Source organism: Typopeltis vanoorti, chromosome 12 (genome assembly GCF_054136105.1).
Source record: "Typopeltis vanoorti isolate ZY-2024b chromosome 12, IOZ_Tvanoo_1.0, whole genome shotgun sequence".
Taxonomy (NCBI): domain Eukaryota; kingdom Metazoa; phylum Arthropoda; class Arachnida; order Uropygi; family Thelyphonidae; genus Typopeltis; species Typopeltis vanoorti.
In genome coordinates this window covers 109,663,064-109,678,045 of record NC_143560.1, presented here as the reverse complement: position 1 = coordinate 109,678,045, position 14,982 = coordinate 109,663,064, and the positions used below count along the sequence as shown (strand labels likewise).

Here is a 14,982-nt window from a genome sequence, read left to right as displayed (position 1 = left end):
TCTAGGGGAAGTGGTTGGTCTTTGGTAGAGCGGATAAGGGATGCCAACTTTTTATATGGTCTGTACTAGGAAGTAAAGTCATATTTTTTGAGGATATTGGTTATTTTCTCAGAGGTGTCCTGGATGGTGTCATCTGAGCAGATTAATTTTGCCCTGTTATATAGTGGTTTTATAACCCCATATTGTTGTGAGGGGGGGGGGGGGACTGCTGGTGAATGTATCTGCCAGTATGGGTGGGTTTTCTGTGAACAGAGAAAACCAAAGATCCATCAAGCTGGCGTGTGATTAAAGTGTCTAGGAAGGGGAGGGTGTTGTTTTCCTCTTTTTCTAAGGTGAACTGGGGTGTTGGTTGTTTAAGTGTGTTAGGAAGGAATGGAGTGTGTCTGAGCCATGCGGCCAAATAGCAAACACATCATCCACATAACGAAGCCAAATAGTTGGTTTTTGTGGGGCGGAGTTTAAGGCTTTCTCTTCAAATGTCTCCATAAAGAAATTGGCCAAGGGTGGGGAAAGTGGTGAACCCATGGCTGTCCTCTCTATCTATTTGTAGAACTTTCCTTGCCAAACGAAATAGCCTGAGTTCATTGTGAACTGAAATAGGGCCGAGATATCGGGAGGAAACTTGGCTTGGATGAGCTCTAGGGTTTCTTTGAGTGGGACATTAGTGAATAGGGAGGAGATGTTAAAACTGACCGTTATGTTAGTGTGTTGGAGTGTGAGGTTTTCTATACTGGCTTTAAAGTGGGCTGAGTTTTTTATGTGTGATGGTGTGTTGCCAGTGTAGTGTGTGAGCGTTTTGGCTAAATGTTTGGCTAATTTATATGTGGGGGAATCAATGCCATCCACTATGGGACGCAATGGCACATTTTGTTTATGTATTTTTGGGAGTCCATATAATCGGGGTGGGGGGGTCTAGAGTTATAAGGTTTTAGTTTGTTGGTGACTTCCACAAGCCAAGAAGTGACCTTCTTAAGGAGTCTGTGGAGAGTTCTAATCTGAGAGCCGGTTGGATTATATTCAATGGGGAGGTAAGTCGTACAGTCTAGTACTGAAGCAGTTAGCTTACCTTTGTAGTCTTTTTGATTGAGCACCACAGTGGCGTTTCCCTTATCCGCCTTGGTGATTACTATATTTTTGTTGTTTTTCAATTCTTGTAGGGCTGCATATTCGTTTTTGGATAAGTTGGTTTTTGGAGGTTTGGCTTTAGTGAGAACACCAACTACATCCAGTCTAATGTTGTTGGCGATATGGTTAGGCAGGTTGCAAATCCCACGTTCTATCTGGATCATGATTTCTTCGGCAAGTATTCTTTTTGGAGCTAGGGCGAAATTGTGACCACGTGAAAATGCAGTGAGTGCTTCAGGCTTTAAAACTGCTGATGAGAGGTTGACTACAGTGTTGAGTGGTGGCTGTGGTAAGGAAGTAGAATTCTTTGTCAGGTTTTCGTTTTCAGGTTTTCTCAATAATATGAATTCCTGTTTACCTTCCTCTTGAATATTTCCTACTGATTTTTCTGTTGCTGCCTGTTTCATTTAACAGTCATTCGAAGTAAATGCTCCAGGCATCTAGAATATTTTTATCTTTAATTTTCATGTCACCTTTTTCATCGTTGATTACTTTTACAGTACTATTTCATCTCAAATCCTGCTGACTTACTAGCTAAGAACTTTCAGTATGCTTTCTTCTTTTCTAGGACTGCTTATGTGTTCACCATGGTGTTATTTTTTTATCTTTACATTTTTTTCTTGAATCATGTTTATATAGTTAAGTCTACAGTTCATCTGTAAAAGCTGCTCAACTTTATTTCTCATTAAGAATTAAATTGTTCTTTTCAATGTGATATTCATTTTATCCTTTCTCTGCTTTTCCTTTGATCCATTTTAACTTCACTTTCCTTTCTGTTGATGTTTTTTATGTTCATTTCTTCTGATGTGTTTATATAGTAGTTCATTCTACTTAAAACTAAGTCATATTCACTTCCAATTTCAAATCCTCTGTACACCCTTGTATTCTGAACCAGCATGAAGATAACACTATCCACAATGACATAGTTAATGAGGCTTTTCTTATTTCTTGCATCCTCTATCCACGTGAACTTGTGGATATCATTATGGTGGAACATTGTGTTAATAATGACTAGTACATTTCCTGAACAGAAATCCTGCAGGTACTTGCTATTATTATTAGCTTTGTCCTTTTCTTCAAATTTTCCCAAAACATTTCTCTATGCCTGGTGGATTAATTTCCTAATCAACTGTTTAGATCTCCAAGAAGAATGACTGTTTATGGAAACAGTCATCCTTCTTGGAGATCCATTTTCTTAATGTTAGCTTCCTGCTCTAATGACTCAAAAAAATTGTTCCGCTTCTTTCTTCGGAGAACTTTCTTTGGGACCATATGTACAAATAAATTTCATTGTCCATTCAACATCAAACATGAAGTTTATCTTCATGTTTGATGGTGAATGCTATCGCTCTGTGGGATCTCACCTGTTTTGGTCTTTGTCTCAGCAATACCAGTTATTTCCACATGGTACTTTTCAAGTTCTATAAGTTCAATTTCCTTCTTATTGATGGTTTTTATTTTCAGTTCTTCTGATGTGTGTTTGTATAGTACACTTCATCTGACACAAAAAATTATAGTAATGTAACATTTTATATCAACGACCAAGATAACTTAATTTCAATACATGAAAATTTTTGTGGTATACTAAATCATACCTCTGGAGATCTGCTGTTTTACTTTGCAGGTCACATAACATTACTATGTTTAGATTATATTTATCACAAGAAGAAGCAGCTTTAGCATTCAGCACTAAACATGGAGATAATCTCCTCAAATGTCCTCCAATTTCAAGTAAACCAATATGGACAAATATGTAAAAGAAAAACTGGACAACAGGTTGATGTGACTGATTGTGCCATTGGCTACAGAAGGTTCTAAGGAGGAAGAAGTGGAATTTTTTGACTCATTAGAAATGAAAGCTGGCATAAAGGGTGGGAAGGGGAGCTTGTTCAGATATATAGAGTTGTTTTGAAAATATTCAAGAAAGAATAAAACTAATAATCATGTTAAATGCCTGCTGGATTTCTGATAAGTAGTATACCATCATCTAATACAGTGTTTCCCAAACTTTTCCCACGATGGAACACTTCACAAATCCTGAAATTTTAACGCAACACCTTGGTTATTTTGTAATGTATTAATTAATTGTTAATTAATTAATAACACATTACAATATTAATAATTAATTATGGCATAATCATAAAGAGTATTAGTAGACTTACATATAGGGTGTGACATGTTGACAAATATAAAATTACATTTAAATCAGTTATCAATCTCTAGACTAATGAAATCTTGCAGCATATTGTAGTTTCCCAGGCCAACATCATTAAATTAATTTGTGCTGATTTTCATTGACATATCCCATTCTGATCACCAAAAATTTATAATAATATAAGTACTTATGAGTGAATGCAGACTTTTTCTCCTGTGTTGCTGGTAGTTTCCTTTTGTACATCCTGGAGTTCGCTTTGTAGGCTGGTGGTGGATGACTCACTATCTGTTGCATCTCAAACACCTTCAATAAGAGATTTCTTAATACCAAAATTAAACAAATCTCTTATTCATATTAAAATTTAAATCTGCAGGCCTATTACTTTTCAAAAATCACGGCACTACGGTTTTGAAACTTTCAGTCTACAATACGAACTTGCAAAGAAAATATTCAGTATTACTAGATTTCAGAACCGGATGCTGACTACCTTGATCTTCAATTTTAGTGGAAAATTTTCTTTATACTTCCTTGCTGATTGGTCACTAACATATGCAACACAGATATTATTTCTTTCAGTTTTGAGAACAGAGGATATGCTGCCCATTGTTGTAATCGATTTGCAGGCAATTTTTATGATCGGTCATAAACAGTTGTATTCTCTTTCCTGATTGTTGAAAGATTTCGATATGTGAAAATTAACGATAATTCATGAATATTTCCATGTTTAAAACTATGCTGCTTGGTTACTGACATTTGTTACACAGATGTTTCCTTCAGTTTTGAGAACAGAGGATATGCTGCACATTGTTATAATCTACTTACTGGCAATTTTTATGACTGGTCATAAACAGCGGTATTCCCTTTCCCAAATGTTGAAAGGTTTCAATCTGTGAAAATTAATGATACACACATATTATTAAGCATTCTGGGTCTGAGATTTTTGACATATTCACGAATATTATTCTCCTCAGAATATTTCCACTATAAAATATTTATTCATGAAAAATGCTTGACAACTTCAGGAGAACTTCTCTCAGAGCACAGTTTGGGTAACGATCGTACATATCACATGGAGAGAGAGAGCGCACAAATGAAATTTTTATAAAATATGTTTGACTGTGTTACCATCAATGGTATTTTTATTTGGGTTCAGGAAGCATGCAAGTCAGGAGATTTGAACAACTAAGTGATTACCAATTAGTTTTAAGTATGATTAAAAAAAAAAAAAATACACACATATATATATATATATATATATATATAAATCAAAATATGTTTTGAAAGTAATCAAAATTGAGCAGCTTTCAGAGGTGAACTGTAGACTGAAATATACAAATGTTCATCATCATCAAATTCCTGCCATGTACCCTCAAGGAGTGTACAGTACATGATAGTACTACATGAAAAAAAAATTACACCATTACTAACTTCCTATCTACAATTTTCCTCCAAATCAGTGTGTTACTTGTCAAGACTCCAAATTATCAGATCTTATATTTCTATCGTCTAAGGCACTTTGTACTGTATCAATCCACCTATATCTTGGTCTTCCTTTGGGTCGTTTTGCTGCCAACCTGGCATAGAACACTTGTTTTGCTAATCTTTCTTCGTCCATTCTGTTTAAGTGACCATACTACCTGAGATTAGCTCTGCTAACGCATTCCTGGATGCTGACAATGTGAAGTTCTTTCCTAATATCCTTGTTTTTAATATGATATTGCCAATGATGCCATCTGTTCACGCCTATAATCTTTCTCAGGACTCTCATATCAGTGGTCTCTAGTCTGTGGTCAAGTGTTTTACTTCTGACCCAGCTCTCATATCCATAAGTTAAAACTGGTTTGAATACTGTCTTGTATACAGCTAATTTAGTGTTCAGACTAATTTCTCTTTCTTATTCCATATGAATTTATTCAATTGACTTCCCAAAATACCAGCTTTGCTGATTCTGTTCTCTATTTCTATATTTAATTTACCATCTTCACTAAAAATCGTGCCTAAGTAACTGAAATGTTTTACTTCTTCCACAGGTTCTCCATTCACAACACAGTTGACATTTTCAACGATTCTGCCTATTTTCATTGTCTTCGTCTTTTTATTGCTGACCTTCATACCGTATCTACTACAACAGTTATTCAATTTAGCCAGGGAATCTTGCAGACTTGTGGCAGATTTATTTAGAAGTATAACATCGTCTGCATAAAGCAAAGAGCTGACATTAACATCTCCAATTTTGATATCATGTTTTTACCACTTTACTAATACCACTTTCCTTCATAATGTGATCCATATAGATAATGAATAACAGAGGGAATAATATACATCCTTGTCTCACACCAGATTTAACATTAAACCATCTTCCTGTACTTCAATTCTAACTGCTGACTTACAACTCAAATAAAGACTAAGTATTGCTTGATATAATGCCCCATCGACACCATATAACTGCAGCGTATTGAATAGCTTCTCTCTTGGCATATTGTCATATGCCTTTTCCAAATCGACAAAACTTAAATACTGATCTTTATTATATTCCCATGCTTTCTCGACTATTTGTCGTAAAGTGAAGATCTGATCCTGACAGCCTCTATTTGGCTTGAATCCAGCTTGTTCTTCACCCAGCTTATCTTCCATAATTCTTCTCAACCGTTTCTCAAGTATACTTGCATAGATCTTGCCAGGAACACACTGCGAAATACCTCTGTAATTCTCACATTCAGTTATATTTCCCTTTTTATATATGGGTACTATGAGAGCTCTACTCCAATCATCGGGAATTCATCCCTCTGTCCAGGCTTTCTGAACTATGCAGTGCAGCCACTATAAGACTCTTATACCATCATACTTCAGCATTTCTGGTCGAATATCATCTACCCCTGCTGCCTTTCCACATTTCAAGCCTTTGATGACTTTTTCTACTTCAAGTATGGATATGTATTCCTGACTGCATGCCTGTTGAGTGTTTTTTTACCGCTGTGCTGTCATCACTACTTATTTAATTTAACAGTTTTTCAAAGTAATTGCTCCATACTTCAAGAATATCTTTTTCTCCCGTTTTCATTTCACCTTTATCATCTCTAACTCCTTTTACAGCACTCTTTCCTTTATTTCCTAATCTTCTTCAACAACCTCCAGAATATCTTACCACCTTCTTGATATTTATTTTCTATATTCTTGCCAAAGTCCTCCCATGACTTTTGTTTAGCTAGTTTTACACAGTGTTTAGCATTCTTGCATTTGTCTCTGTATTCTCTAAGAGCACAAGCTTACTTATTTGCCACGAACTTTTGATAGGATTTCTTCTTTTCTTTCACTGCCTCTTTAACTTCTTGTGTCCACCATGGAGTTCTAATTTTTCTGTCCTTGCAGATAACTTTACCACATGCCTCTCTAGCTGAATCAATCAATGTTTTCTTCAGAGTTTGCCACCGAATCTCCAAGGTTTGGTTCCTGTTCTCAAACTCTTTCATTTTTTCTTCAATAATCTTTGTGTATTTTAGTCTACAGTTCACATCTGAGAGCTGCTCAACTTTTATTCGCTTTAAAACTTTCTTGCATGTTATTCTTTTCAATATGAAATTCAATTTTATCTTGTTCAAGACTAAATAGTGATCACCTCCAATTTCAAATCCTCTGTACACTCTGGTGTCTTGCACCAGGGAGAAAACATCACTATCAACAATAACATAGTCAATGAGACTTTTCTTATTCCTTGCCTCTTCTCTCCATGTGAATTTGTGCACATTTTTATGTTGGAACATGGTGTTAGTAATAACCAGTCCATGTCCTGAGCAGAAATCCAACAAATATTTGCCATTATTATTAGCTTTGCTCTTTTCTCCAAATTTTCACAAAATATACAAATGTTATTAGAGAAAAATTGAAATGGTTTGAAAACAAGAACTAGACCTTGGATTCATGAGAGTAAGGACTGCTTAACTAATTTTGATATTATAAAACTTTATTCTTAGTTACTTAAATTAAGGGGATATTAAATCCCGCATAGTTTTAAAACCGAATAAGAAACTCAAAGATCAGAATCAGAGAGTTTCTTGCCGAATATAGTAAACTATAAAGTATCGGCGACAGTAGCGTTAGCCAATGCAAGTGATCCTAGTACGTAGTACAATACCGGGCAGCTCGTTGCAAAGGTGGTAAAGTTCTGATCGCTATTCTTAGGTATTTTCCGTAATGTAAAAACACATTTCCTAGGAAATGTATGCTGTTATTACATTATGGAGGGAGGTCACTACCCAGACCGGTTTCAGCCTTTTTTGAGGCTTCATCAGTGAGTAGCTAGACCTAAACATTAATTTAAGTAATGTTTTCATTGCCGAAATGAAGCTTATTAGCTCTTTATTCTTAGTTATTTTTATAATTTTTTTACACTTCGATCGGAAGGTTTGTTAAAATGTTATTTATAAAATAATTTTGATATAAAACTTCATTCTTGATTATTTTTTTAGACTTTTTTTTGTACTCTTCTATGTGAAAGGTTGTTAAATATAAGTTAAATGAAAAAGAAACATTTAAACCTAACTGGAATGGAAGTAGCATTGAAAATGGTTTAATAATGGGATGCATGATTGCATATATGTTTAGCAGGAATTATTACATTTTAAAACATGATGTACATTGTATCCATGATCTGTGTGAGACAGATTTTTAATGAACACTCCTGACTCTATAAAACCAATTTCTAGTGACCTGACCTTGGTTTTATTGCATTGAGTAAGAATCTGTGTGTGTGGCATTCCTGACCTTGAATTTTCTTGCAAAGCAGTTATAGTCCATATACCGATGATCTCTATGGACCACCCTGTTTGTTTAACATAGCACATGCTTCATGAATAGTAGATTTTATAAATCCCTGTAGATTTCAGGGGAAAGTGAGGTGGTATAGAAAGGATGTAATAAATCTTGATATGTTACCAAAGTATCTGCCTGTTAACATTTTAGATAAAGGGAAAGGTAACTGTACATTTGTATTCTTGCTTATTTGTCATTACCTGGGGGATTGCAAGATATAGTTGATCTTGTACTTTTTACTCACTTTTAGATAGAATGTGGCTGAGATGTTTAAGTTCTTAATTCTACTTTTTCTAGATTATGTTATATATTCTGTCTCTTAGTTTTAATTATTCCAGTTTTTTTCAAAAGGATGGTGGTGAGATGTGTCATGGAGGTATCTTTCAGTAAGCTTCTCTACACTGAATGAGTTTGTTCTTTTCAGGACATCTAAGGGTATGTCAAGAAATGGTAGAGCTTTTCAAATTTATTTCAAGAAATGGTAGAGCAGGTTTAAGAGTGAAATTTAGAGTGAATTAAGCTTTTCAGACAGTATAAATTTCTTTCAGTTGTTTCATCGAATCTGTCTAGATGATGAATATGTCATCTACATAGTGTAGCCATATTTTACCTTTTCAGATGATGGTATGAATTAATTGGCTAGCAGCCGAGACAGCAACAAGACCCTCTTTTTGTTGACAGTATTTTTCTTGAAACTTTTTTATGTTACAAACAGGATGTTTGGATGGATTTGCATGTCCAAACACATTAGAAATGTCAAAAAAGAAGAGAAAACACAAATCTAGAATAGCATATCATAGCAAGTTAAGGCCACAAAAAGAAAAAATGCATTGTGAGAGTTACAGAAGAATTTCTCTATTGAGTGTTCCAGTAAGACTTGTGCAAGCTTTCTTGAGAAGAGGCTAAGAAAAATTGCAAAACAAGCTGAGTTCAGACCAAATAGAGATTATCAGGATCAGAATTTTATTTTAATATAACACAGATCTGTATTTTAAATTATGTAGATTTGGAAAATGCATAAGGTTGCAAGAGAAAAGCTTTTCATAACAATTATATAATGGAAATTGACAGTATACAGAAAAGTATTAGCTTAGATGCACAAGGGTGCACATATCTCCACTGTAATTCATCTGTATGAATCAAATTTTGAAGGAAAGTGACATTAAACTTTCTCAAAATCAGAAATATTCAACCTAGTTCTTTATGCTAATGATGTTATAATTCTAAATAAATCCCATACGAGTCTTCTGGACTATATAACTAAATTGAACAACTACTGTAGAAACTTTGGTATGAAAGAATAAAAAAAAAGTGACAAACTATGAAAATGGTTTGTCTCTTTTTTTATCTGTCAACTTCATTCTCAGTATATAACTTGGAAAAGGTAAAATATTTCTCCTATTTATGCATGACTTTTTACTGAATTATATATGAAAACATATAGAATTCCTTAGAAAATCAAAATGTAAATCTTACAACTAGAAATGAGAAATAGCATTTTCTTCCAAATATTAATTTGGAATTGATGATGATGTTTATTTTATACAGATGTTTGTGGAAAGGTTTCTGCTTGCTAAATGTCAAATTGATAAACTTTCATTTTCTTCTAGGTTCAACATCATCAGAAGAGCCACCACCTAAAGTAAGATTTCATCTTGTATATTTTTTCTGAAAACATTCATAAGAGTAAAGCTTGAAGAAAGAAGATAATTTTAAATTATCTTATAAAAATGCATTAAAACGCATCTAATGAGCTTACACATCTAAATACACTTGAATAACCAGAATTACCAGAAATGTTCCAGAGCAGCAAAAGAAAGAAAAAACTTCCATGACCTAGAAGGAGGTTGGCAACCATGTCATGGTTGCCAACCTCCTTCTAGGGGTTGTATTGCACTTGAAGAATGAGCTTACATCCAAACATCCACATCCTAATATTTATTCAAGACTATTTTTGTGTTACACTTTCATTTTTTATGCAGAAGAAGAAAAATACTTGCACAATCTCTGCTGCATTTCATAATTTTAGATTAATAAAATGGCTCAAATTATATATATATATATATATATATATTTCGATTTAGTGTCTACAAACATTTAAAGTTACTTGATAACTAGATTTGAGTATAACAAACAGTGCTTAATTTATTATTATTGTTATTATTATAGTTATTATTTTTAAGAGAAACCTCCAGGGAGTCAGTAGCTCATTGAGGAAGGCCATATTATTCACACCAGCTGTCATACCTGTTCTTGAATTCATTCACGCTACTTGCACGCAGAACATTCGATGGCAATCCATTCCAATCATGCACTACTCTAAGAGAGAAAATTCTAGCCCTTGCCCCTTTCTTGACAACCTTCATTCTTAATTTCCATAGATGCCCTCACATCCTTTCCTCACCCTCCATAAAATGAAAAATTCCATCTACTGAAATTCTGTATGACCCTTTCAGAAGTTTGTAAGACTCAATCATATCACTTGCTAATGTTTGCAGCCTACAAATTTCCAATCTGTCTTCATAAACAGTATTCAATAGACCTGATATCATTTTTAACACTCTCCTTGCACTCTCTTCATGGTATCAGAATCACAACGGAAACCAACAGACCAGACCTGTGCGCAATAGTCTAAGTGAGGTCTTATCAAGGCTTTGTGAAGAGGCAAAATGACTTCCTTATCTTTACATGTTAAAGTTCATTTCGGCATTGCCATTATTCTTTGAGTTGTATTTACAATTTTTGCTATATGACCCTTTAACTTCAACTTCCTGTCTACTAAAACTCCAAGATTCCTAGCCTCGTTAGTTTCATCAAGCTTAATCCCACCAATTTAATACGACATTGGATATCTAATCAACCCAAGTGCATGACTTTACATTTATTAACATTGAAATGACAGGCATTTTCATATGCCCACAATTCCAACCTATTCAAATCATTCTGCAAGTATTTCACATCAGCAGCACTCCTGATTACTCTACCTATCTTTGCATCATCAGCAAATAGCTGTATGTCACATATCATGTCCTTCCCAGTGTCATTAAATGTACTGATTGAATAACAATGGACCAAGGACTGATCCCTGAGGCACACCACTGGTTACCTTGAATCTTACAGATACACACTCCCTGCTAACTAGTCAAGAGGCTGCGGGTTCGAATTCCGCCATGGATGTTTGTGATTGTCTGTGGAAATACTAGAGGTGCTGCTGGTCGGCAGTAGATAGTGTTGGTGTAGTTGCCAGTCGGTGGATTGTGAGTGGTGGAAGCAGAGTTGTAGAGTGGATGCCCTCCCTCGATGAGTCTTTGGACTCCCTGGAGATGACAAGTAATAATAATAATAATATACCACTTTTTGATATATGTCAGTCAGCCATCCTCTTATTCATGTCAGTTTATAATCCAATCCCATATTCTCCAATTTATGCAACAGTATTATTCCATGTAGTATTCTTTCAAAAGCCTTAGTAAAATCCCAAAGTATCATGGTGTATCCATTCCCCTTATCTAACTCAGTGTAACATTATTATAGAATGTGAGCAAATTTCTAAAACATGACCTTCCCTTAGTAAAACCGTGTTGTTCATTGCAAAGTAGAGATTCCCTGTCAACCCATTTCTGAATGCGAGCCCTAACCAATTTTTACAAACTCTTCATCACCACTACTGAGATACTCATTGGTCGATAGTTGGATATATCGGTCTTTGCACAACTCTTGTGCAATGGGATTACCATACATTCTTTCCACTTCTGTGGAATCTTTCCTGTTTTGAGACTAAAATTATATAGCCAGTTCAACTGTACACTCTTTTAGCATCCATGCTGATTCTTATTCAATTTGTGCAACAGCTCTTGTACTTCCTCCTCTGCATGAGTTTCCTCATACGGTGAAGAGGTAGTGGTGAGTTAATGTTGCATATACCAGGTTAATAGCTTTAAGCAAAATGGCTGCTCATCAGTTGAATAATCACTTCTGAATCAGTCACCCACATACCATCTGCCTTCAGTGGTATTATTCTTTGAAATTCATCCTTTCTTTTACTTGCAGCATAACGATAGAATTCTTTTGGATTGTCTTTAACTTGCAGAGCCAGTTTATTTTCATACTTGAACTTAGTTTCTGTACAACAGTCATGACTCTTCTCTCCTGCTGCTTATAATTATCATAACTGACATCATCCTTATGTATTCAATATTCCTTCCACAAGGCTTTTTTCTTCCAGATTTCATGCTTCACCTCTTCAGTCATCCATTTTACACCTACCTTATTTAATCTCCTGACCTTTGTAATATACTGAGTCATTGCCTCTTCCAGATACTTCCTGAGTAGTCACCACGTAGTATTGATTTCCTTCCCATCCGATTCCTGATTCCATGTCACTGCAAGCTACCTCCCGAGTTTGTCATAATTGCCCACCTTATAGTCCCATATGATCACTTCATGGTCACTTTCACTAACTGGAGGAAGATGTTACACTTCATTTACAACTATCTTCTGATGAGATAATCAAGCCCCTCAATCCGCATGTGGCCTCTGTTACATACTGCTTAATGTAGTTTACCCCTTAAAAACTCAAGAAATTCATTCTCTTTGGTTCCTGATGCTGTCCCTTCATTCCAGTCTATATTACCATAATCAGAATTGCCCATAAGGATCACCCTTTTCTTATTAGTCAGACCAATTTGTCTAAACATTTCCTTTTCACTGCCTTCCACATTACCACTTCTATAGTAACACTACTAAACACTTCATCCTCTCTACCTCCACTTCACACCATACTACTTCAAAACCACTGACAGTATTTGCTCATTGTATCTCCACTCTAGATGGGCACAACTGCTCTGTCGTCATCATTGGTAACACTCCTCTTCCTTTTTTGCCTTGTCTGCCTTCACAAAAGATTACATATCCCTCCATCTCTGTTCCTGTCAGAATGAATATCATTCCCATTCAACCATGTCTTATGTATACCAGTAATTTTTGAGTGAATGAACTCTATCAATGCCACAATCTCATTCCCTTTATTTCAAATACTTTTAGCATTTGTAAACATAACACACTATCTCATTTCTGTTTCTATAACAACTCTTACTGACCCCACTTCTCGGATATGACTCCTCTATACTGTCCCCATCCATTCCTGTCTGTTATCACTGATATTACACCCCTCCCAGACCTAAATGTTACCCCCACATCCTTGACAATCTTAATCCTTTCTTGTGTATTCACATATATACTCCTGAAATCATTTGTACTTTTCATGCAGTGTCTCTCTCTGGCCTCCCCTGTTTCACTTTCCACTCTGTTTCTTCTCTCATTCTCTTCACTTGTGCCCCAACCTCTCCATTCACGAACTTGCCTACATTACTTTCCCACACATTCACAAAATGAATGCCTTTCCTTTCTCCTCACACAGCTCTGCTAGCATACCATTCATAATCTTCACTTTCCTTCTCAAGTCATCATTATCATACCTTGGCAACATACTGACTACCTTCCCTACCACACTGTTGTCTTGCACTCTCCTTAACAGCCTCTTGACATCCCTCCTTACATTCTTCTTGTTACCAGTCAAATCATTTGTGCCAACTACCACTACCAACGGGGTGCTTAAGGGTCAAAGCTGTATAACTGAGAGGAGACCTCCACATAGCCTTTAAAGGAATGCGGAGAACCGACCAGGGCTTCTGACCTAATGTCCAATCCTCACCTTCTCGTGGTGCACCCTGTTGGGTATCTACTTGGATACCGAACGGACGAGGATGGGCTGGCAATTTGGGATTTAGCCGACCAAATTGTATTCTTATTGGTTAAACCAAAATATAGAATGATGGTACAACATGACAAAATTTCATGCCTGCTGGGGCGTCGCCCGGTTAAACAAGGCCCCCGTTGTTTTTGCCAGGGAACCAGGGCGAACAGCGAAAAGTCAGCTACTGGAACAGATCTGAAAATAAACCCCAACTCAACATCACCAGAGTTAAAGATCAGTACTATCAACATAAGAAACCTGAATGGCAAAGAAATGGAGCTAGCTGAGGAATTAGATAAGTACCAGATCGATATAATAGGGGTGACTGAAACAAAAAAGACCAAAACTGGTGAGATCTTTCTGAGCAATAAATACAAAATGTTATATTCAGGCAATGACAATCAAGGAAAAGAAGGAGTAGCCATAGTATTCAACACAAAATACGAGGCTAATCTTCTTGAATGGCAGTCAGTCTCAAGTAGAGTAATGTGGGCAAATATGAGAATGGGGAACTGGACAATGAGACTTATTTGTGAGTATGGTCCCACAGAAGGTTCTACTAAGGTAGAAGTGGAGGAATTTTTTGAGGCCTTAGAAAAAGCAACTGACACAATGAAAAATGAAAAGTTGGTCCTTGTTGGGGATCTAAATAGCAGAGTAGGAAATGATTGTGAGACATACAAAAATATTTTGGGAAAATTTGGAGAAAAGAGCAAAGCTAATAATAATGGCAAATATCTGTTGGACTTCTGCTCAGGACATGGACTGGTTATTACTAACACCATGTTCCAACATAAAAATGTGCACAAATTCACATGGAGAGAAGAGGCTAGGAATAAGAAAAGTCTCATTGACTATGTTATTGTTGATAGTGATGTTTTCTCCCTGGTGCAGGACACCAGAGTGTACAGAGGATTTGAAATTGGAAGTGATCACTATTTAGTCTTGAGCAGGATAAAATTGAATTTCATATTGAAAAGAATAACATGTAAGAAAGTTTTAAAGCGAATAAAAGTTGAGCAGCTCTCAGATGTGAGCTGTAGACTAAAATACACAAAGATTATTGAAGGAAAAATGAAAGAGTTTGAGAACAGGAATCAAACCTTGGAGATTCAGTGGCAAACTCTGAAGAAAACAT

The 14,982-nt window shown here is 35.7% G+C and overlaps 1 protein-coding gene across 1 annotated transcript in view; it reads left to right on the top strand.

Moving 5' to 3' along the window:
- Window positions 1-14,982, top strand: part of Fak (protein tyrosine kinase 2 Fak) — a 316,957-nt gene that overhangs the window by 212,771 nt on the left and 89,204 nt on the right. The window contains exon 21 of the mRNA XM_090402169.1: window positions 9,700-9,731. Within this exon, the coding sequence (XP_090258295.1) occupies window positions 9,700-9,731 (32 nt within the window). The remainder of the gene's footprint in view (window positions 1-9,699; window positions 9,732-14,982) is intronic.